The following is a 23,785-nucleotide window of genomic DNA, read 5'->3' as shown; positions in this document are numbered from 1 at the left end:
ACTATCCCGCCTCTCCTTACAGACTACTGGGAATTGAATTCAGGTTCCTCCTCCCCACAGATTACCTGGGATGCCTTCAAGGCTTTCACTAGAGGTCAGTATATATCCTCAATAGCTGGTATCCGTAGGGAACAAGCCGCCACCACAACTGAGCTACAGAACGCGGTAAATACCCAGACTGAGGCCTATGCGGCTGACCCCACTGACGCTAGCTTTGACGCCCTTAACGCGACAAGACGGGAACTACATCTACATCTAGCAGAACTTACCAGACTGGATCTCTATCGTAACAAGCAAAGTTTTTTTGAACAGGGGGACCGGAACGGTCGTCTCCTGGCGATGTTAGCACAGCATGACCTACCCCTGACGGTGGTACCCAATATAACGTCTCCTTCGGGCGACTCGGTCTCTTCCCTTCCTGACATATTGGATGTATTTCGGCAATACTATAGCTCCCTCTACACCTCAGTACTGCCCTCAGACTTCAGGCCACAGGACCTAGCACCTTGGCTGGACCCCCTGGCACTTGGCTGGCTCTCAGACACCGAGAGGGAAACTTTGGTGAGACCGATTACCCCGGAGGAGGTCCTGAAGGTCATCAGGTCGTTTCCTGCTGGTAAATCCCCAGGCCCGGACGGACTCCCCATAGAATTCTATAAAACTCACGGGGACCTACTTGCCCCCAAACTGGCCCAGCTCTACTCTCACTGTCTGACAGATGGCGCTCTCCCCAACTCCATGAGTCATGCACACATAATACTGATTCACAAAGCCCCTAAGGACCCAACATCATGCGCCTCCTATAGGCCTATAGCCCTACTTAACACGGATTTCAAAATTCTTACCAAACTGCTCACTATGAGATTGCAGCCCCTATTGCCATCTGTAATAGAGACTGACCAAACTGGTTTTATGGCTAACAGAGCTACAGATGTCAATCTACGACGTTTATTTACCAACATTCATGCTCAACACCTCAACGAGGGTTCCCGGGTGGTGGCCTCCCTAGATATAGAAAAGGCCTTTGACACTGTGGAGTGGCCCTTTCTGTGGGAGGTTCTCCGCAGAATGGGATTCCCCTTGCTTTTTATTGGGTGGTTACAGACACTTTACCGCCACCCCACGTCGGCCATTAGGTTGGGGGGGGGTCTGTCACAGCCCTTCCCTCTCTCCAGAGGCACGCGGCAGGGCTGCCCTCTCTCTCCGGCCCTTTTCGCCATTGCCATGGAACCCCTGGCGGAGGCTCTACGCACCTCCCCACACATTAGGGGCCTGCGCGTTGGCTGGCTGGAGGAGAGGGTTGCCCTGTATGCGGACGACCTCCTGCTCTTCCTCAACGATGCAGACTCCTCACTCACAGGGGCGTTGCAGATTCTAAACTCATTCTCCACTGTTACGGGTCTTAGAGTTAATTGGTCCAAGTCACTTCTGTTTCCTATAGATCCCGCTGCACGCACCGCCGCCGCCCCCAATATACCTTTACAGTGGGTAGATAGCTTCAAATACCTTGGGGTGGTGGTCTCGAGGCAGGCTTCGGACTTCTTGCCCCTCAATCTGTCCCCAGTAGTCCACGAGACGCGACTGCGACTGAGGGCGTGGGAGTCCTTACCCTTATCACTGCTAGGCCGGATAAATCTGTTAAAAATGAAAATCCTGCCCAAATTTACCTACTTGCTTCGCCAATCTCCACATTGGATTCCTAAGTCCTTTTTCACAAGACTACATAGTCTCTTCGCCTCCTTTGTCTGGGGGACCCAGTCCCCCAGATACAGTTGGTCCACACTGGTACGCCCAACCTCCCAGGGGGGGCTGGCGTGTCCTGACCTACATAAATATTTCCTGGCCACCCAACTAGTCACTGCGGCCTGGTGGCTCACTCCAGATACGACAAACCCCGCCACCTTGGTCGAGGCGGCCGTGGTGAAGTCGTTGGAGGCGCTACAATTTTTACTTTTTCGTGGCCCAAAAGCCCCGTACCAGTTGACCCCCTCCATGCGCACTACGCTTCGTGCTTGGAGGGTGGGACTTCAACTTGAGAAGTATCCTAAAAATGCAATTTCCCCGGCTGCCCCCCTGTGGTTAAACCCCACCTTAGAGCATTTTTACAATTTGCCTGAGCCACACGCTTGGACTAAATTCAACATTAAAAAGGTGGTCCAGGTGATCTCCAATCAATCTCTGGCCCCATTTCCTAAACTGATCTCCGACTTCAACACTCCTCAGAGTTATTTTTTTAGATACCTTCAACTTTCCCACGCCTTCAGTCATCAATTCTCCAACCCCCCGATCCAGATCATCCAATCCACCCTGGAGGACCTCCTCAGGTCTGGATGCGCACAAAAGCCCACCTCTCGCCTCTACTCTCATTTGGTGCTGACTTCCCTCCCCTCTCTGGAAAAACTTAGGAACAAGTGGCTACACGACATACCTGACTTTGATAATGATGACTGGGACGACGTATGGGACTTCCCTTTTAGATCCCTGGTCTCCCTGAGAGACCGCCTAATACAATTTAAAATGGTCCACCGTGCATATTTCACCCCGCATAGGCTGCACAAAATGAACCCCGCCTCCCCCCCCGGCTGCTGGCGATGTGGAGAGATACCAGGGGATTTCACCCACATTTTTTGGACCTGCCCACCCATTGTTGACTATTGGAAAGAGATACTACAGGTCATCTCACAGGTCACCACCATATCGCTCCAACCCTCCATGGCAATATGTATACTGGGCCTGGTGGAGGAACTAGTTCCCACTGTGGCTAGCCGCACTCTGGTCGGACTGCTCCTCTTTTATGCCCGCAAAGCCATAGCCCTTAGCTGGCGTAAGCCCACTCCTCCTCCTCTATCTTTGTGGAAACAACTAGTTAACAGTAGCCTGCCCCTGTACAAGGATTGTTACTCTAATAGGGGTTGCCCCCGCAAATATGATAAGGTTTGGTCCAAATGGCTGGCAGATCCCTCCACAGCCTCTGACTTGCACCCTTCTTAACCTGATATTTTCCTCCAAAAATAGGAACATGCCATTGTGAATGTAATTGTATTTTGGTGATGGATGCTCTGGGCCCACTGACATCATCCTGCCCACAAATGCCACCTGCGGGAACCATTATGAGGTCTCTGGCCCACTGTTATGATGCACGTAACTGTTTGCCTCTTCTCATGTCTTTGTAGATACCGAAGTCCACTCTAGTCGTGACCAATGTTTGTTGTTTGTTTTTTGTTTGTTTTTTGTTCAATGGTTTAAAACTCAATAAACAGATTTTCCAAAAAAAAAAAATATCACATGCTTTCACTACTAAAATACTGCATCACTTCATAAAATAGCGCATGCGGTATTTTAGTTTTTTAGTGAATTGCAAAAAAAAATTGGGAAAACGCTCAGCAGTATTTTACCGCATTCCTTAAAGTGGTAGATGTCACTTTGTGAAAGGAGCTAGCTGTCTCTTCGGACCAGCTCTTGATACTAGCAAGGATGCTACTGGTGTCCATCAGCAGAAGAAGTTTAAGGAACAGACTACAGAGCCGCCTTCTTCTCTTGCTGTTAAGAGATGTCCCCTTTGTTTCTCCAGTCCCTCAACTTCCTCGGTTGGACCCTCCAAGCTTGGCTATCTATCCACCTGCAAGGTCTGACACTCCATTACTGCCAAATCCTCACACACGTCTTCCTCGGCATGGAGGTGCTCCCCCAATTTTCAGAGTGGGGAGGACTTGGACTGACCTCTGTGTTCACAAGGACAGCTTGTATCTCAGACTCCTGGTTGCGGGAGGTGGAGTCCCAGGGCTCCAAACTGGAATTTAGCTCCCTCCACCCTTCTTGGTTTCCCATCTCCAACCTTCTTGTGGCTCCGCACAGACTAGCAGATCTCCATCAGGCCTTCTTCAGTCTTCTGTCATTCCTCCATTTCTCATAGCAAAATTATTCGAGAGGTTAAACTCAGAATCCTGCTTGCTGTCCCCAAACCCAAATGCAGAGTTTTTCCCCATCTTGGATTGCAGGATACCAAATCTGTCATTGCATCCCTTCACCATGGAGACTTTTTCTGTAGATATTAAAGATGCTTACTTATATGCCCCCACCTTGCCAGTGCTTCTTTTGCATCGCTGTGGGGCCCCTACACTATGATTTTCTGGCCCTGGCCTTTGGCCTCTCGTCTGTAACTTGGGTGATCGCAAAAATGCTCAGCCCCATTATTAGCCCCATTATTAGCCCTGCTGCATCTTGTAGCAGATGGTAGCCTGATTCACTCTGACCTTCTTAAACAGTTGTTTGGACTCATAAGAGACATACACTATATTACCAAAAGTATTGGGACACCTGCCTTTACACGCACATGAACTTTAATGGCATCCCAGCCTTAGCCAGTAGGGTTCAATAAATGAGTTGCCCACCCTTTGAGCTATAACAGCTTCAACTCTTCTGGGAAGGCCGTCCACAAGGTTTAGGAGGGTGTCTATGGGAATATATATATATGTATATATAACCGTGAAAAAAATCCTTTCTGATCCCCTTACAGTTGGATTTTCCCTGGATCATCTTTACCTATAAATGTCAGTACCCAGTTATATTATGTACACTTAAGGAAAGAATCCAGGCCTCTCTTAAAGCAATCTACTGAGCTGGCCAGAACCACCTCTGGAGGGAGTCTATTCCACATTTTCATAGCTCTTACTGTTAAGAAACCTTTCCGTATTTGGAGCCAAAATCTCTCTTTTCCTCTAGGCGTAAAGAGTGCCCCTTTGTCCTCTGTGTTGACCATAAAGTGAATAACTCAACACCAAGTTCACTATATGGACCCCTTATGTTGATCATATCCCTCCTTAATCTCCTCTTCTCAAGAGTGAATAAATTCAGTTCCTCTAATGTTTCCTCATAGCTGAGCTCCTCCATGCCCCTTATCAGTTTGGTTGCCCTTCTCTGCACTTTCTCCAGTTCCCTGATATCCTTTTTTGTGAACTGCTGCCCAAAACTGAACTGCCTATTCCAGATGAGGTCTTACTAATGATTTGTACAGATGATCTCTCTCTCTCTCTGGAGTCCATACCTCTCGTAATACAAGAAAGGACTTTGCTCACTTTGGAAATCGCAGCTTGGCATTGCATGCTATTATTAGGCTTATGATCTACCAAAACCCCCAGATCCTTCTCCACTATGGATTTCCCCAGTTGTACTCCCCCTCGTATGTATGATGTATATTCTTAGCCCCCAAGTGCATAACTTTACATTTATCAACATAAAACCTCATCTGCCACATAGTCGTCCAATTAGACAGAGCACTGAGGTCGGCTTGTAAATTGTAGACATCCTGTAAGGACGTTATTCCACTGCATAGCTTGGCGTCATCTGCAAAGACTCAACTGAACCTTTTCTTGTAGTCCATTGAGAGACAGAGGTCCCTTCTCAGTGTTTATTATCAGGTTCTTAGTACTGAGGTTGGGCGGTAGTAGAAGTGGCTATCCTGGGCTAGCCTAAAAAATGTTTGCCATCCTGTAGGTGGCAGTATAACCAGAAGGTTAAAGTCTTCCTTTTTTCCTCAGCAGACTCCAAGAAAAGGGTTTTATTGTGAGTACAAAAATCTTATTTTTCACAAAGGCTTGTAATTGTTTTAAAATGTCATTAGTGTTATTTCTGTGGCCATTATAGAAACTTCTAGCACTTGGTAATGTTCTTCTGTAAAAATGGAATGCCCACTGGTGTCAGCTGTCTTAATAAATGCCATTTTCTCCATCTACTGACCACCAGATGTTTGTGCGCCTCTTTGTGGATGAGAACCTGGACCGCATGGTCCCCATCTCCAAGCAACCCAAGGAAAAGATACAGGCCATCATCGAGTCGTGCAGCCGCCAGTTCCCAGAATTCCAAGAACGAGCTAGAAAGCGAATCCGCACCTACCTGAAGTCCTGCCGGCGCATGAAGAAGAACGGCATGGAGATGGTGAGACCGGATGCTCTCAGGGTCTGTGTGAGTTACCAGGCGTACAATTCTCTGTGTGTCTTTGTTATGGACTCGAGTGATTGTATCTCCCATAATCTGTGTGACTTTGTGAATGCTGAGCCAATGTACAGAGCAGGATATAGAGCAAAATATATATATCTCTTGCACCTGTATACACCCATAGACCAGGGCAATATGTACATTTCCACTATGGGCCTATTTATTTGGCAATAACTTTGGTATAACTTAAAGAGGTTGTAACCCTAAAAAAAAAAAAAAAAAAAGATCCTGTTCCTTTAAGGCATGTTAAACCACATAGTGCTTGTGCAGTTTCATTTTTTCCCAATTCTATGTTGTAATATACCTGGTTGATCCTGCCTGTGTAATTATGGCTGCTGACCCATGACACCATGGCCCGTTTACTTGCCTCCATCATCCCGCAGTCTCCCCTCTCTCTATACAGTGTGTGTGTTTTTGGAAAATTCAACAGCTAAATACCTTTTTTTTTTTTACATTTTACATTGACGATGTACAGTCACATGACCTCCCGGCTGACATCAGAGGGAAATCTCTACCCCTCCCACTGTAGTACTTTGATCAGTAAAGGAGAGCTGGGGGAGGTCACGTGACCGCACATTGGCGATGTGAAAAAAGGTATTTAGCTGTCAAATGAAAAAAAAAAAACACACACACTGTAGTATATCTTATTATTATAGAGGGACTGGCAGAGATTGGGATCACTGGCTTTACAACCACTTTAACCCCATCCCACCCATCCCTGGTATTCCTTTAACACTTCCTTCAACAGGGTCTTTTTTGGGGAACTGTCCGATCACATGACCACTGTGATTGGCTGTTATGGTGGTCACATGATCGGGAGCTGGCCTCGATCCTGCACATATGCATTACATGAGCGGCAAGAGGTTAGGGTTAGGTCTAGGGGCCAGTAGGAGTAAAGTAAACCTCATGCTTGGTTGTTGGTGGGAGTTAAAGTAGAACTATACGCAAAACTTTTTTCTTTTTCATTTTGCTTAGAGTATGGGAGGATTATAACCCCGGTCAGTTTATTTTTTTCCCTCTGGTGAGATTTCCCTTCACTTCCTGTCCCATAGCCAAAAGAGGAAATGAGAAGAAATCCCTGCAAATTAATGGAAGCCCCCAGGTCACCAGAACTAGTGTCCCCATTGGAAGATTTCCCCTCTATTACTTTTCTGGGGACAACCCAAATTTTGTGATTTTCTTTTACTTTCACTTTCAATAATAATGGTAAAATAGAGAGGATGAATCTCCCTAACGGGGCACATATACAGCAGTAAAAACTGACAGGGGTTCTAATCTCTCTCCACTCTTAACCAAGTTAAAAAAAAATTTTTTGCCTTTACTGATACTTTAAGTTGCCCATACATGTATCAAAATTTGGCTCACCAGGAACCTGACTAATTTCAGTCCATGTATGGGCACTGTGGTTGTACAGATGTATACCGATCGACTTCTGTACATCCGCCCTGTCAGATATTCTTCACTCAAACACCACTGCAAGCTATAGACTGCAGTGTATTCTGACAGAGAGGAAGTCTGCCTACTGTCAGAACCAGGGGCAGATCCAGAGTCTAATCTCGGGAGGGGCACTGCCAAAAGTTTTGCAGGCAATTTGTAGGGGAAATGGGTGGTGTTGGTGCTTCAATCATCACGGCACCATGGTTAATATGGTGTCAGGATGATTGAAGCACATTATTTCTATTATTACATTGTAATATAAAATGAAATAGTTCAACTCACCATAATGCAGAATCAGTGGGAGCCCCGAGTGTGTCACTTGCCACCGTCGCCTGTTATCAGATGCGGATTTTCACTTGCCAGTGGCCAGTGACAGTGTCCCTATTGTCCCAGAGTGAGGCCTGCACAGTAATGGCAGTCTTCTTTTAGATGCAGAAATGCGGCGATGCAGGGGCACGGTTAGAGACAGTGGCGTCTCCAGCTTACATATTTAAGGGGGACACATGGGGGGGGACAGGAACAAAAGTAGGGGGGGGCAAATATAAAATGCAATTGTATATATACACACACACACAGAGACACACACACACACACACACACACACATACATACATATAAATACACAGTGTCTTGAAAAAGTAGCCAGGTGGAGGGGAGGACAGGGTAGAAGTAGCCAGGAGGAGGGGAGGACAGGGTAGGAGCAGCCAGGTGGAGGGGAGGACAGAGTGGGAACAGCCAGGTGGAGGGGAGGACAGGGTAGGAGCAGCCAGTGATAAAGTCCTGTAGCTCTATGGAAGCCTGCATCCCTGCCCCCCCCCCCCACACCTGGAGTTAAGTTCTCACCTTGGGGGATATATAGTAAAATCATGACTGGAATGTTCTCTCTGGCTCCCTCCACACGACAGCCTCATGGTTCCTCTTCTCCTCTGCCCTCCTCCCGCTCAGCATGTTGGGGGCTGCAGGGCACTCTCAGGGAATCGTCCTGGGCCTGCTAGTATCCAGGACTACATGTCCCATAATCCTCTATTGTTAGTTTCCCAGCTGCTCGACTCAAGGAGGAGAAAGAGGGGTAAAACTCCCCTGCAGCTGCAGCTCTGCCTGTGTCCCTTCACAGAGCCTGTCATCAATGGCTGATGGGGGGTCGGCATCAGCACAGCCTGTTCACTATTTTCTTGGGGGGGGGGGGCAATTGACTAGGGCACCAGAGCCAGACAGCCTACTGCAGAGTGCACACAACGCCCCCCTGTGGCCAGGCAAAACAATGAAAGGAAGACACAGCATAATCAAATCATGGCCATGATCTATTCATTTTTTAACTTTTCTACTACATGGAAAGTAGAAATTAAAAATATAACGTCATGACAGCCACCTTTCTCATACATAAAATATATGCATATTACTAAAAAACATTTAACCACTTGCTGCCCGCCATATAGCAATATGATGTCGGCAAAGTGGTTGCGATATCCTGACCAAACGTCATATGATGTTGCGCGCCCCCAGGGGTGCGCATCGCGGCGATCGTGTCAGTCCGAAACACTGCAACTCCGATCTAGGTAAAGAGTCTCTGACGGAGAGAGAGACACCATTGTTGGTGTCAGTGGGAGAATTATTGCACCACTTTTGGGGTCAGCGGGAGGAATAGTGCCCCATTGTTGTTGTCAGTGGGAGAATTAGTGCTCCATTGTTGGTGTCATTGGGAGGAATTGTGAATGTGCTCTTTGAATGTCAGGCTCATGATGTCATATGGAGCACTAGCTAGTCCTGCAAACCATATCATGGTAGGTCATGTCTCAAAGGAGCTGACAATCTAATGCCCCCACCACAGTCATACAGACGCCATATTATTATGAGAACATGTCTCTAGTGGAAATTAAAACCACAAGTGCGGTGCATCTTCCTGATGAGATGTGTTGTAGGCAGGTATAGTTCATATTAGGGGTCTGTTTTGTGTGTGATATCGCTCACTTGTCTCTTATACTCAATGCCATTTGTGTTTCCAGGCCAGGCCGACTCCGCCTCATCTAACCTCAGCCATGGCGGAGAACATTCTGGCGGCAGCCTGCGAGAGCGAATCAAGAAAAGCCGCCAAAAGGATGAGACTAGAAGTTTATCAGTCCGCTCAGGTAATGTACCACCCCTTGTACCTGGAAGTATTGGAAAAAAACTGTCCAGCTGTGCATTAGATGTGTGTTGTCAGTGATCTGAGAACACCGTTTCTTATCAGTTTGTAAAGCAAAAGAGGTGTTCCCAACCACACCCACTGCAAGCCTCATTCTGCCTCTCACAAACGGAAAGCTTTCTCACAGTATGATCAATGCTTGGCTTAGACGTGTGAATCAGATTGGTGATACATCATAGAGAGAGGGAGGGGCACAGATTCAGGAAGCAGACCCACCCACAGCACATGCAAGGGAGCTCTGTGGAATCTGCCTGCTCTGCATTTCATAGAAATTTGTTTCTGCTCAGTTGGGTGTAATTTTAGTGCAGTTACAATTAGGGTTGCACCGATCACGATACTAGTATCGGGGCCGATACCGAGCATTTGCACAAGTACAAATGCCCAGATGCTTGACCCGATACCTGCGTCCTCAGCATAGGGGGGGGGAGGGGAGCCTCACAGATGATTGGTGCGGGGCGGGACAGGCACTGATCTCCCTGTGTGGCTTTCAGTAAAGCAGCTGACAGTCGCTTCTCCTATATAAATATTTAAAAGGTGTGTTCTTTCTTGCCCATATCTGCTGCTGTGATTTTATTTAGCATTCATCTGGAGCTTTGTCCCTGCTAGGGTTGTCACCTCATCCCTTTAAACCCAAACACATATTAATTACACAGGTTCTGAACACATATTAATTACACAGGTTCTGAACACATATTAATTACACAGGTTCTGAACACATATAAATTACACAGGTTCTAAACACATATTAATTACACAGGTTCTGAACACATATAAATTACACAGGTTCTGAACACATATTAATTACACAGGTTCTGAACACATATAAATTACACAGGTTCTGTGGCTGATTAAGAGCCTCAAAACCTGTTTACCGTATATACTCGAGTATAGGTCGATCCGAATATAAGCCGAGGCCCCTAATTTACCACAAAAAAAATGGGAAAACGTATTGACTCGTGTATAAGCCGAGGGTGAGACATGCAGCAGCTACTGTTACAGCTTAAAAGAGTGGAAAAGAGGGTCAACAATGCCCATCTGCAGCTGTATACCTCCCTGTGTCCATCCCTGTGTCCATCCCTGTGTCCATCCCTGTGACCATCCCTGTGTCCATTGCAGCCTACCTGTGTCCTGTGCATGCCTCCGTGTGCCAATCTGCAGCCTCTTTGTCCTTCTGCAGCCTCTGTGTCCTTCTGCAGCCTCTGTGTCCTTCTGCAGCCTCTGTGTGCCAAAAAACATACGGCGGCCATGCCAGGATCGCCGCACCTCTCCTCCTCGTCTGTGACAGACGGCGGCCATTCCACTGTTCAAAAGCCGCGCCTCCGTCTGTGATAGGCGGAACACTCAATTTCCCAGCAGTCAGTGGTCCGCCTATCACGGACATCCTCTCATCCTCGTCCGTAGTATGAGGATGAGCGGATGTCCGTGATAGGCGGACCACTGACTGCTGGGAAATTGAGTGTTCCGCCTATCACAGACAGGGAGGCGCGGCTTTTGAATAGTGGAATGGCCGCCGTCTGTCTGCACGACACGCTGATCGGGTAGGCAGACGGCGGTGACTCGAGTATAAGCCGAGGTGGGCACTTTCAGCCTAAAAAAAGGGGCTGAAAATCTCGGCTTATACTCGAGTATATACGGTAATTAATATGTGTTCGGGTTTAAAGGGATGAGATGGCAACCCTAGTTCCTTCCAGTACCTGCATGTCCTTTCTTGACATGTCATATGCTCTGGCAATCCTTATGACTTTCTCAAGATTTAAGTCTTCTTTCTGCAGCAGCTTTCCCTGATCTTCCTTAAAGTGGTTGTAAACCCTTACAAACCACTTTGACCTACAGGTAAGCCTAGATTAAGGCTTACCTGTAGGTCCAAGAAATATCCCCTAAACCTACATGGTTTAGGAGATATTTACAAAAAGACAGGCACCGCTGTCTACACTGCATGCACCGTAGACAGCGGCGCGCAGGCGCACTGAGCATGCCGCTGCTAACGGCGATATGCCGTTAGTGGTGGCTCCCGTGCACATGCGCGGGAGTCACGTCAGTACTGTTCCGGCCCTGTGAGTGGCCGGAGCAGCGATACCCGGAAGAAGATGGACGCTTCATGCTACAGGGGACAGCGGTGACATTGCTGGCTCCTGTGTCAGGTAAGTGACACATAATGAGCTACTATGCGATGCATAGTAGCCCATTATGCTTTACCTTTGCAAGGAGACAAAGAGGAAGTAACACCCATCAGGGTTTACTTCCTCTTTAAACTTACTGCCCACCAGAATGCGGTCTTTTATCATATCTCCAGCATCATAGAGAGCACAGTCTTTGGCAAGCAAGCGCAGCTGTGTCACCTATTCATCCACAGACTCACCTCCACACTGCTTCCTCTCCTTTGCACTGTGGAGTTTCTCCTCGGGTTGCACTATGCTTCACACTTTGCACACAGTACTTCTGGTTTCTTTTTGTCCTCTGCAGTGATCTCCACACTTGCTTGTCAGGCTCAGCACACATCTAGGGTCACCACTTTTTCTTCAATTCAAACCCAAACACTTTAGCGGTGCACAGCAATTTTTTTTTTATACATCTATTTTGCTAATAAATATCATTTCTAATCATATGAAGTTAATAACAAGAGTCCCCCTTTGCATCATAGTCCACAGAGTTCCCCTTTACATCTGAACTCGCAGAGTTCCCTTTCACTGTAAGGGGGGACTCTGCAGACTCTGGTGTAAGGGAGAACTCTGGGGACTCTGACATAAGGGATGTTCTGGGAACCCTGATTTATGGAGGAACACTGAGAACTCTGATGTACAAAGAGGACTCTGATGTAAGGGGGAACACTGTGGCCTCTGGTGGAAAGGGGAACTCTGATTTAAGGGGTGCACTGAGTACCCTGATTTACCTTAGTGTACTCACTCAGAGGCAGGAGGGAGAAGGGGGAGACTTCAGTCACAGACAGGCATGGATGGTGAGCTCACTCACCCCTTGGCAGTCAGCACCTCTCATCCAGATGTATCTGAGGCTGCTGGACTTCAAATTTCCGTCCCTCGTTATCCTTTTCTGAGGCACAGCGTTGGGGATTGGACTGTGGGCAGACACAGAGGGGTAGGGGCCAGAGGAAGAGGTGCAGATCAAGCCCTCTCTCCTCTCTCATCTGTGTGTGTGTTTGGGGGGGCGGGGGGTGTTAGTGCTGGCTTTGGGCAGCATGAAAGAGAGTGTAACAGACACTCTCAGCTTAGACAACTGCAACCCTGCTGGGAAGCCATAGTCCAGTTTGAATAATTTGTCCAGGTTTCAGGCAGTCTGAATCCCGGATGCGTGATTCCAAACCTGAACTGTCCGGGTGAATCCCGGGCAGGTGGCAACCCTACACACATCACATCCTTTTTTGTCCCACACATATCAGAAAGCGAGCTGCTTTCTGCTGATCAGTCTATTTGTCTGCATCTGGTCCTGCAAACACAAGCTCTACCAGCTCCCTCCACTGTTATCAGATTTAGATACAGTCCCTGATACCAAATCCAGGGAAGGACTTCTGGTACCATGTGATGTTTTAACATTGTAGACACAATGCTAAAGAACCTCTTACACCGTGGAACGCTCCTTCACGGGCATGGCAGAGACTGGCTACAGATATTTTTCATTTGGAGGACAACCATTACCTGATAGTAGTAGAGTACTACAGCAAATACTTTAAGCTAATGCAGCTGAGAAATTGAAAAGCATCAACAGTGATATGGGCCTTCAAAACAATACTTTGAAGACATGGAGTGTGTGAAGAACTTGTGTCTGATAATGGCCCACAATTCTCGTGTTCTGAGTTCCACCAGCCCCTATCACCCACACAGGCCAATGGTCTAGCAGAGACGTATGTTGGTATAACCCAGTGTTTCTCAATTCCAGTCCTCATGGCCCACTAACAGGTCATGTTTTCAGGATTTCCCTCAGATGAAACAGCTGGGGTAATTACTAAGGCAGTGAAACTGATCAAATCACCTGTGCAAAATAATGGAAAGCCTGAAAACATGACCTGTTAGTGGGCCATGAGGACTGGAATTGAGAAACACTGGTATAACCAAATCCATTATACCGAAAGCACAATCATCCTTGTAGGATCGCATACCTCCCAACTTTTTGAGATGGGAATGAGGGACACCTATCAGCAAAAGTATGCAGGTATAGGACACACCTCTTGCCATGCCCCCTTAAAGGAGAATTGTACAAAAAAACAGGATTGGTTAAACCCACAAGTGCTTTTTTTTCAACCACTACTATTTCCCTCATATTGGCATTTGGAATTTACATTTTAGAAATCAGATGAAAGGTTTAGCACTGGGAAACACTTTTTGATAGATAAAAAGTGCATTTTATATACATCTATACAGATCAGACCAAAATGAGGGACAAACGAGGAGGAATGAGGGACAGAGGGACATTGCTCCAAATCAGGGACAGTCCCTCCTAGTCAGGGACAGTTGGGAGGGATGCAGGATGTGTACCCAGGACTGGTAAACTATCGTGCAGCACCTATTGAAGGTTTATGCCAGGGATCCACAAACTACGGCCCTTCAGCTGTTGTGAAACTTCACATCCCATGAGGCATTGTAAAACTCTGACATTCACAGACATGACTAGGGCATGATGGGAATTGTAGTTCCTGAACAACTGGAGGGCCGTAGTTTGAAGACCCCCATGGTTTATGCTCACCTGCACAGCTGCTAAAGGGTAGAACACCAAGGACCACAGAAATCGCAGCCTCAGTCTATTCCACGGGATGGAGTAACAGCTCAGAGGATCATGAACACGAAAAAGGCAAAAACTGTATTTTTATAAATCTACAAAATCCCTTCGTCCACTCTCTGCTGGACAAGCTGTGCGACAGAGTCACTGAGACTACACGGGAACCTGCTCGAATGATCAAAGAAGCCAATTCACCAAAATCATAGATAATCGAGAGACCAAGCGAGGACAGAAACTGAGACAAAACAGGTGCCATCTTCGTCCAGACACTGCCACGGATACATCATTAGAGGAACCGGATGACAATGGAGAATAAGGAACGAGCCCATGATGGCACAGAATTCCTAAACACGGATATTGAGTCTACTGAGGATACCGAGGAAAGCATAAACTATCAGCAAGTGCCGGGAGAGACTCTCAGCTGGACACCAATCCTACGGATGATGAGCCAGCGCTTACTTTCTCTCGCTATGGTCGGGCTAGTAAACCAAAATTATGGAGGCACTTTGTCTCATATTAAATGTTTCATACTTGAGAGGGAAGATGTAATGATGTGTATGCTTTATGTTATACTTCAAGTTCAATTGTTATTCCTAGTTCCTTATGCATGTTATTAAACAGTTAACAGTTTTAGTCATGTGATCTGGGGGGCGGGGAGCTGTGGTAGTTGTAAGGTGGATGCTGCTGAATAAACACCAGGCTCATGTTCAAGCTCCTTGCTGTTTGCCTATACTTTGTGTTAAAGCATCACACTCTCCGCTCCTCTCTTTACTTTTCTCTTCACTCTTCTCTTCTCTCTCCACTCCTCTCTTCTCTTTTTTCTTCTCCCCTCTTCTTTATTCCTTCCTTCCCTCCCAACACTGCTTGTCTCTTCTCTTCTCTACTCCTCTCCTCTTCTCTCTTCATTCCTTCCCTCGCAACACTGGCTGTTCTCTTCACTTTTCTCTTCTCTTCACTTTTCTCTCTCCACTCCTCTCTTCTCTTTTTTCTTCTCCCCTCTTCTTTATTCCTTCCTTCCCTCCCAACACTGCTCGTCTCTTCTCTTCTCTACTCCTCTCCTCTTCTCTCTTCATTCCTTCCCTCCCAACACTGGCTGTTCTCTTCACTTTTCTCTTCTCTTCACTTTTCTCTCTCCACTCCTCTCTTCTCTTTTTTCTTCTCCCCTCTTCTTTATTCCTTCCTTCCCTCCCAACACTGCTCGTCTCTTCTCTTCTCTACTCCTCTCCTCTTCTCTCTTCATTCCTTCCCTCGCAAAACACTGGCTGTTCTCTTCACTTTTCTCTTCTCTTCACTTTTCTCTCTCCACTCCTCTCCTCTCTTTTTTCTTCTCTCCTCTTCTTTATTCCTTCCTTCCCTCCCAGCACTGCTTGTCTCTTCTCTTCTCTACTCCTCTCCTCTTCTCTCTTCATTCCTTCCCTCGCAACACTGGCTGTTCTCTTCACTTTTCTCTTCTCTTCACTTTTCTCTCTCCACTCCTCTCTTCTCTTTTTTCTTCTCCCCTCTTCTTTATTCCTTCCTTCCCTCCCAACACTGCTCGTCTCTTCTCTTCTCTACTCCTCTCCTCTTCTCTCTTCATTCCTTCCCTCCCAACACTGGCTGTTCTCTTCACTTTTCTCTTCTCTTCACTTTTCTCTCTCCACTCCTCTCTTCTCTTTTTTCTTCTCCCCTCTTCTTTATTCCTTCCTTCCCTCCCAACACTGCTCGTCTCTACTCCTCTCCTCTTCTCTCTTCATTCCTTCCCTCCCAACACTGGCTGTTCTCTTCACTTTTCTCTTCTCTTCACTTTTCTCTCTCCACTCCTCTCCTCTCTTTTTTCTTCTCTCCTCTTCTTTATTCATTCCTTCCCTCCCAACACTGTCTCGTCTCTTCTCTACTCCTCTCCTCTTCTCTCTTCATTCCTTCCCTCCCAACACTGTTCTCTTCTCTTAACTTTTCTCTTTTGTCTTCTCTTTTCCCTCTTCTCTCTTCTGTTTTATCCTCTTCTCTCATCTTTTCTTTTCTCCTCTCCTCTCTTCTTCTCTCTTCATTCCTTCCCTCCTAACACTGGCTGTACAACTCAATATGGCGCCTAGTCACATTGTGCCCTTCTATCCCCCCCAGGAAGAGAATGTTTCCTTAGAGAAGACTTCCAGCCTCTCACAATCCACCTACACTCTGCCGGCAACCAACTATGCCCAGGATCCCGTCTATGTGAATGGAAGTCTCCACTACACTTATCGTGGTTACGGGTCCATTGGAGGCAACCTGGCGCCTCCCACCTCACTCCAAACTGGAAACCACTGCAATGGTAAGTTATACCCACATGCAATAATCATCAGGTTGACATTATTATATTGAGGGTAATTAGGTGTTTTTGTAGGGTTGATGGTATATGTGTACTATTTTTGTGTACTTAAAGTGGAACTAAACCAATAGGTTTAATAATTTTCCAAAACCGTTACATTCAAGCAATGCCATGGATAATACCTGTCACAATTGCTTCTGTTCTCAGTTAAACTGTCAAGCCATCAAATGGTTGGTGTCATAACTGATCACATGTGCAGCACCGTGGCAAATGTAGATCAAACAGAAGGTAAAATGGCAGCTGCCTTTGCTGTATAGGATAGGAGGGTTTAGTTCCACTTGAATAATGTGGCCACTGAGGTTGTACACTATGTACCATTTTATTTTTATCCTTCTACAGCTGATAATTGCTCCAGCTTTGACATTGTTCTGTCCCTTGAAACAGGTCCAACTGATCTCAGCATGAAGTCTGTGGCTTCTGGCAGCACCCACTCCAACTCCTCCAACCGGGCAATGCCGTGCGCCCAGCTCAGCCCCACCGAGATCGGAGCAGTGCGACAGCTGATCGCCGGGTACCGAGAGTCGGCTGCCTTCCTTCTGCGCTCAGCCGATGAACTGGAGAATTTAATATTGCAGCAGAATTGACCAGAACCCTCGGGCCCGGACCTCGACCTCTCACTCTACAGACTGAGAGAAGACAGCGAGGTCCCTCTGCCCCCTCCCCCATGCCCCCCTTCCCAAGACAGTCGCAGACACTGAACTTGCTCACTGAGCAGGAGCCATATTTTATCCCGCTGGGCAATCGGAAGGACGCTGTCTATGCGCTTACTGCGCTCTACTGATAGAACGAACTCCGCCCAGCGGCGGGACGGACGTCAATCACATATTTATTGAGATAAGGATTTCTTCTTTTATTAATTTATTTTTCTGAATTTTTTTTTTTCATTTGTACAATATATTCGTGTTTGTATGTGTGTAAGTGGACCCATCAACTAACCAGAGCGAAGTCGTTTTGTAGGCCAGTAGGTGGCATTCCCAAGAAAAAGGTGCAGCCCCCCAGCCCGCAACACGGCCTCTGCTCTGTAAAGGTGACAGGTACACCTTGAAGAACTATACCATCCAATGGTCATTCCATCTCTTCCCAGCGTCCAGGCCATTTTTGGCTTTGGCTGGATCCATTCCACTATGCCATTCTTTTGAGGTCCACTTCTACATTCCACCATGTACATTGTGAGCACTCCTATAGGAGCAAGGGAGAGGCCATTTTCTTTACTGCCCTGTCTCCTCCTTCGCTCTGAAACCTTCCATCACCTTTTTGGACCATACCATTCCACACTCAAACAGGTGACGTCACACTAAATCGGGCTAAGCAACGACTGAAATACCTCCTTCATCCTCTTTCCACCTCTCATCCACCGGGGCTGCTGAATCATGTTAACACACTAACATTTGCTTATTGCTGCTATCGATCGCCTTTTTTTCAGGTAAAACTCAGCCGCCCCCCTTCCTCTCTTGACCACGAGACCTCTCTTCTCCTTGCACGTCCGTTCTTACAGGTGTTTTTTGCACAGAACCTAACAAATACCTTGTTTTTTCAACTGCACACAACTCAGGCTGACAACCGGCTCAATCCTCAACCTGAACTTTCTGGTTCGGACCTCACTTTACAGTTCTCTCTCTGTCCCGATGAACGAACCACTGTCTCTGTTTTTTTTTGGTCCACCTCATTTCAGAACATTCCATTTGAAGTCGCCATTTTATTCCCCCACCCTTGCTTGTTATATAATCCATGTTTTCTTTTTTGTTAAGTGTTTTCTTGTAAAGCCATTCCTCCTGCTATCGTCCTTTATATTCACTTCAAGTCGAGCACTTTGCAACTAATCGTTTTTTTTTTTTCTCTAGGGTGATTCAGGAACTTTGTAGGACTCTATGTAACTAAGGTAGTCCTCAACTGCAAGCTGCATTGTGTGCGGTGACTGTGGATTTACAGCTTTTAGCGGCATCGCTTCTGTCGGTCGTTTAGCTTTTACCATGGCTGTCCTCACGCGGAGGATACGCCAGTAGCGTGAGTGTCCGCTAAGCACTTGGTGAACTTTTTTTTTTTTTTTTTTTTTTTTTTTACCAGACCGACCTCATCTTCAAATCGGTCACGACTCACTTACGACTTTCTGTCTTTGTAGGTGGGGTTTGATGCACTGACAACAGAACAAGACCCGGCAGCCTTTTTATTTCTTCGTTTTGTATCATTTTCGTGGTGCTTTTAATTATTTTCTATTATTATTTTGTCTTTGTCTTAGCTGAACACACGTTCCTTCCGCCAGCTTTAATTGCGGTCAACGCGTGCGTTTTTTTTTTTTTTTTGTCGATTCTAATTTCGGACTACGAGTGTCCTGTTTACATATACGGATGCCCCAGCTCTCTTGCAGGTTCCTGGGGTAGAGGGGACTGGAGGGGGCGCTCCTCTCCTTACTGAAAGCCACAGGTACACCCCCCCCCCCCCCCCAACGGCAAACAATTGCGCCTTTGAAGCGCGTGATTCACTTTACTCCCACTGACTCAGGTAGAAAGGAAGTCACACTTGATGACTACTGGGTTTACGGACTGGCTTCCGAAAGTTATGGGATCTTCCCTCTTTTTAATCCGTAAAAGATTTTGGCGAGGTGGGGCCACGCCCACGTTTGCTTGGAATGCATGGATTGGCCAACTTACATTATACCTATGACTATATAGTGTGAGGGCCCATCTGATTGGATATATACCCTCACACCACACAAGACTAAGCTACACTGGCAGTTTTGATTAAGCGTGATCCATTGGATAGCTTTAAAATGACAAGATAAAAATGTAATGTACGGAATATGCCAGGGATGTGCTGGCGGTGTCAGCTAAGGGTAGTCATCTAGATGATACCTCCACACTAGCCTGAGCCTGTCACCAAATTGTGTGAAGTGCAGGGCACAGAAATACTGCATCATCTTGCAGAATGAAGATATCACTTCTCATCCTGTGATAATAGTAGCTCGCATGAAAGGCCTGGCTCAGCTGGGTACAGTCATGGCAGCAGATGGAGGAAGACCTCTTCCTCAGGGTCTTGGATGACTATGGAGGGTTCCATCAAACACTTAGAAAGAGGTTTTGGATGGACTTTTTTCTCCTGTAGTGTGTAAGGGTTGGCATTAAGGGGGTGTCATCATTAGTCTCTAGGATTGTTGTGCATTTTAGTGCTGGGTAGGGCTACAGGTGACTGAGTTGCACCTAAAATCGGGTGCTGAGTGGAGGTACACCCAAAACATCACACGGCATTCAAAGCCTATCTAGCATTGGTGGGAGTGGGTGAAGACACCAGTGTAAACCCAAGTTCCTAGCTCTACCCCCCACCACCAGTCATTTCTATGGGTTCCAACTGGGTTAACTTTCGTTTGGACTTTTTTCTCCTATATTGTGTGAAGGTTGGCTTCAAAAGGGTGTCACCCTAGCATTGTAGTGCATTTCAGTGCCAGGTAGGGGTACAGGTGACTGACGAGCACCTAAAATTGGTTCTGGGTGGTGGTAGACACAAAACATCCCTGAGAAACAAAAGCCCATCCAACTTTGGGAATGAGTGAAGGCACCTAAGTTTCCAGCTCTGCCCCCCTACCCAAAACATTCCACAGCATTCAAAGTCCATCCAGCATTGGTGGGAGCGAGTGAAAGCCCAGTGTAGACCCAAGTTCATAGCTCTTAACCCCCCCCCCCCCCCCCCCCTACACACACACACCAGTTATTTCCATGGGTTTCAATGGGGTTTTTAACCGATTGACTTTTGGGTGGACTTTTTTCTCCTATATTGTGTGAAGGTTGGCTTTAAGAGGGGGTGTTATCATTAGTCTTTAGCATTGTAGGGCATTTCAGTGCCGGGTAAGGGGCAGGTGATTGGCAATCACTTATTGGTTTGGGGTGCTCCCAAAACATCCCACAGCATCCAAAGTCCATCCAGCACTGGTGGGAGTGGATGAAGACACCAGTGTAGACCCAAGTTCCCAAAATTTGCCCCCTCCCCTCCCCCACACTAGTCATTTCTATGGGTTCCAATAGGGTTTTAGTGCAGCCCTGTATTCGCTGGGAAAGGTAGAAGAGCTAAAATATCTACTTTTCCTGGGTGCCTTACTGCATGGACTTGGTCATATGATCTCCGCTGAGGGGCATAATCAGCCAATCTGATTTCTGCAGAAAAGAAAAAAAAAACCAGCACAACACAAGGGAGGATCAGAATTCAGATTTAAGCCAAAACAAGCTCAACCTCTGTTCCAAGATAGACCACTCAGAAAACCGGCTGCTCTAGCTGGAAGGTCTTTATAAACCTCCAACAATGTAAAATCTTCAGAAAAGAGCCGGGTACTACAGTAATATCAGCAAACGGTTGTCTTTAATTAAACATGGTGGGAAAAAAAGCCATAAGAAATTCCAGCGCGTTTCGTCAGCTTAAGGCCTAAGCAGCCAAAGCGCATTGGAATTTCTTATGGCTGTTATCCACCATGTTTAAAAAAGGATGACCATTTGCTATTACCGTAGTACCCGGCTCTTCTCTGAATATTGTACATTGTTGGACGTTTACAAAGACCTTCCAGCTAGAGCAGCGGGTTTTCTGAGTTGTCTATCTTGGAGCGGAGGTTGAGCTTATTTTGGCTTAAATCTGAACTCTGATCAGAGGTCACATGACTAATTGCTTAAGAGACCTGTGGTCAGCACTGCTGGGAGCGCAGCGTTTTCCCCAGCTAAGGTCAGTATTCCAGTTCTTGTTTGTTTTTTTTGTCCCATGGATGCTCAATTGTGATTCCAGTTGAAGGAGAATGCCTGTGGGTAACTCCGCTAAAAGTGGCTGCTCATAACGGTAATATCAGCTCTGGGTTTTTTTTTTTGTAAGCCTTTAAAGAGAACCTGTCAAATGTTTGTTTTTAGATACCCGTCTTAATTAAAACCGCCTCTGTAGCTCAGTTTGATGCAACTTCAGAAGGCCTCAGTCTATTGCACTACCAGGCCGCACCATGCCCGCCACCTCCCTGCACTCCATAGCCCCTCTCCCTTTTCTTTGCACTCCTAAAGAGCCCCCCCCCCCAACCTACAACCCCTTACAGCTGCACTTGTTTCTTATAAGCAGATGAGGCAAATTCATGAAAAAAAAAAAAACATAATATATATAATATATTAAAGAATGATATTTATTGTCCTCATGCTTTCTTTTATCTGTAAATGTGATTTTAATTATTATAATTTGTAGAATGGTTTTTATTCTCTTTTATCCTATAGGATGTGATGTGTTTAGCAGACAGACTCTTCCTTTTTTTTACAGACACTACCAGGCGCTCAATGACACAGTACAAAAAAAAAAAGGAAAAAACCCCAAATGGTGTTATAAAAAAAAAAACGCAAAAGTGCACTGACTTGCCACAAAGTGGAATTTCTTTTTTGTTTTTATTTTTTCCCTTTTTAATATGTATGTCATATGTAAAAGGCTAACTAATGATTAAACGCCCACTGCATAATAAAACTATACCACCTTTCACATGGAGTGTGCTCAGTCTCGTTCATGGAGGTCATCGGGGATCAGAGCAAAATGATAAAAGTCAATTGCATGGGGAGTAATGGGTGTCCAATATTAATATTAAGTCTTGCTACAGTGAGGGAAAAAGTATTTGATCCCCTGCTGATTTTGTACGTTTGCCCACTGACAAACAAATGATCTGTCTATAATTTTAGTGGTCGGTTTATTTTACCAGTGAGAGAGAGAATAACAACAAAAATATCCAGAAAAACGCATTTAAAAAAAAGTTATACATTGATTTGTATTTTAATGAGTGAAATAAGTATTTGATCCCCTATCAATCAGCAAGATTTCTGGCTCCCAGGTGTTTTCCGTTCTATGGGACAGGAAGTGAAGGGAAATCTTCCTAATAGGACACTAAAAAAACTGACTAAAGGCCCGTACACACGATCTGACTTTTTGACAACAAACATGCAAATGAGCTGTTTTGGAGCAACATCCGACCGTGTGTACGCTCCATCGGACAAACTTTTTCTGTTTTCATCGGACTTTTGTTGGCTGTGCGAACGGACAAACTTTTTGACAACATAAGTCCGATGGAGCAAAGTCCGATGGAGCAAAGTCCGACCGTGTGTACGCAAAACCATCAGACAAGGTACAAACACGCATGCTCAGAACCAATGCAAAAGATCAGACTACAATACAGAAGTTGACCAATGGTGGCGCTGGAGTAATTAAACGTCCTCTTTTGAAGTGTCATCAATACGTTGAAACGTCACTACGTTCGTGTTTGTTGCCTAAAAAGTCCTGCCGTGTGTATGCAATACAAACTTGTGGACTACGCCCTTTGTACAAAAGTCCACGGGAAAGTTGTACAAAGTCCGAGGAGGCGTTCAAAAAGGAGCAGTTATGCTCCGAAACCTATAGCCATGGTTCCTGGGACAGGAAGTGAAAGGAAATCTCCCCAATAGGACATTAAAAAAACTGACTAACCCTCCCTTTGGGGCACATTTACACTTGCTGACACTAAAAAAGAGAACACATTGCCCGAAGGGCTAGGAGAGTGCTGCTCACCCCAAACGGATATGAAAAAATAGAACAAACTTCCCCCACAAAAGTGTTTTTTAGGCAGCAAAACAATAAATGTATGACAGAATAATAAAAGAATGTTTAATATTTATTGCCATAGAACAATAACAATATGACACATAGGTAAAAACATGAGCTCCACCCGAACAGTTGAAAGGCTCCAAAAGAGCAATCAATAAAGACTGTATAAAAAATACAATAATAACAGTGGATGTGCAGAAACAGACACGACTATTACTGACACTGTACAACTATAACAACAGTGAAGGTATAGTTCTAACGCGTTTCAACCCACTCAAGAGGTCTTCTTCAGAGAAATGGTCTGTTATAAAACAAAAACATAATAAGTATATCCATCAAATGTTAATAGGAGTACCTAATATTTTATTATGATTTACCCGATGATGCACATCCAACGAGATAGAGAGAAATCATTTCAGTGGAGTTCCCCCTTAAAACGACTGCCTCAAATTCCCTTCACACATCTAGGGTGTCCCTAGTTCCAAAATGTCGTCAAGTGCCAGGAGGGAAAATTGGGGTCCAACGTCGTA

General features: G+C 46.0%; 1 protein-coding gene across 2 annotated transcripts in view; it reads left to right on the top strand.

The window, feature by feature from the left end:
* The window catches only part of NOL4L (nucleolar protein 4 like), a 67,949-nt gene extending 47,714 nt beyond the window's left edge, over positions 1-20,235 (top strand). The window contains exons 5-8 of one of the 2 annotated variants that reach the window (XM_077460503.1): positions 5,743-5,934; positions 9,435-9,557; positions 16,442-16,628; positions 17,070-20,235. In XM_077460503.1, the coding sequence (XP_077316629.1) occupies positions 5,743-5,934; positions 9,435-9,557; positions 16,442-16,628; positions 17,070-17,269 (702 nt within the window). In that variant the 3' untranslated portion in view covers positions 17,270-20,235. Of the gene's footprint in view, positions 1-5,742; positions 5,962-9,434; positions 9,558-16,441; positions 16,629-17,069 lie in introns of both variants that reach the window. The other variant, XM_077460502.1, reaches the window with a different exon arrangement.
* The last annotated feature ends 3,550 nt before the right edge of the window (positions 20,236-23,785 follow it).

Source organism: Lithobates pipiens, unplaced genomic scaffold (genome assembly GCF_037356315.1).
Source record: "Lithobates pipiens isolate NorthernLeopardFrog02 unplaced genomic scaffold, aLitPip1_a1.2 Scaffold_28, whole genome shotgun sequence".
Lineage (NCBI taxonomy): Eukaryota > Metazoa > Chordata > Amphibia > Anura > Ranidae > Lithobates > Lithobates pipiens.
This window is presented reverse-complemented; position numbering and strand designations above follow the sequence as displayed.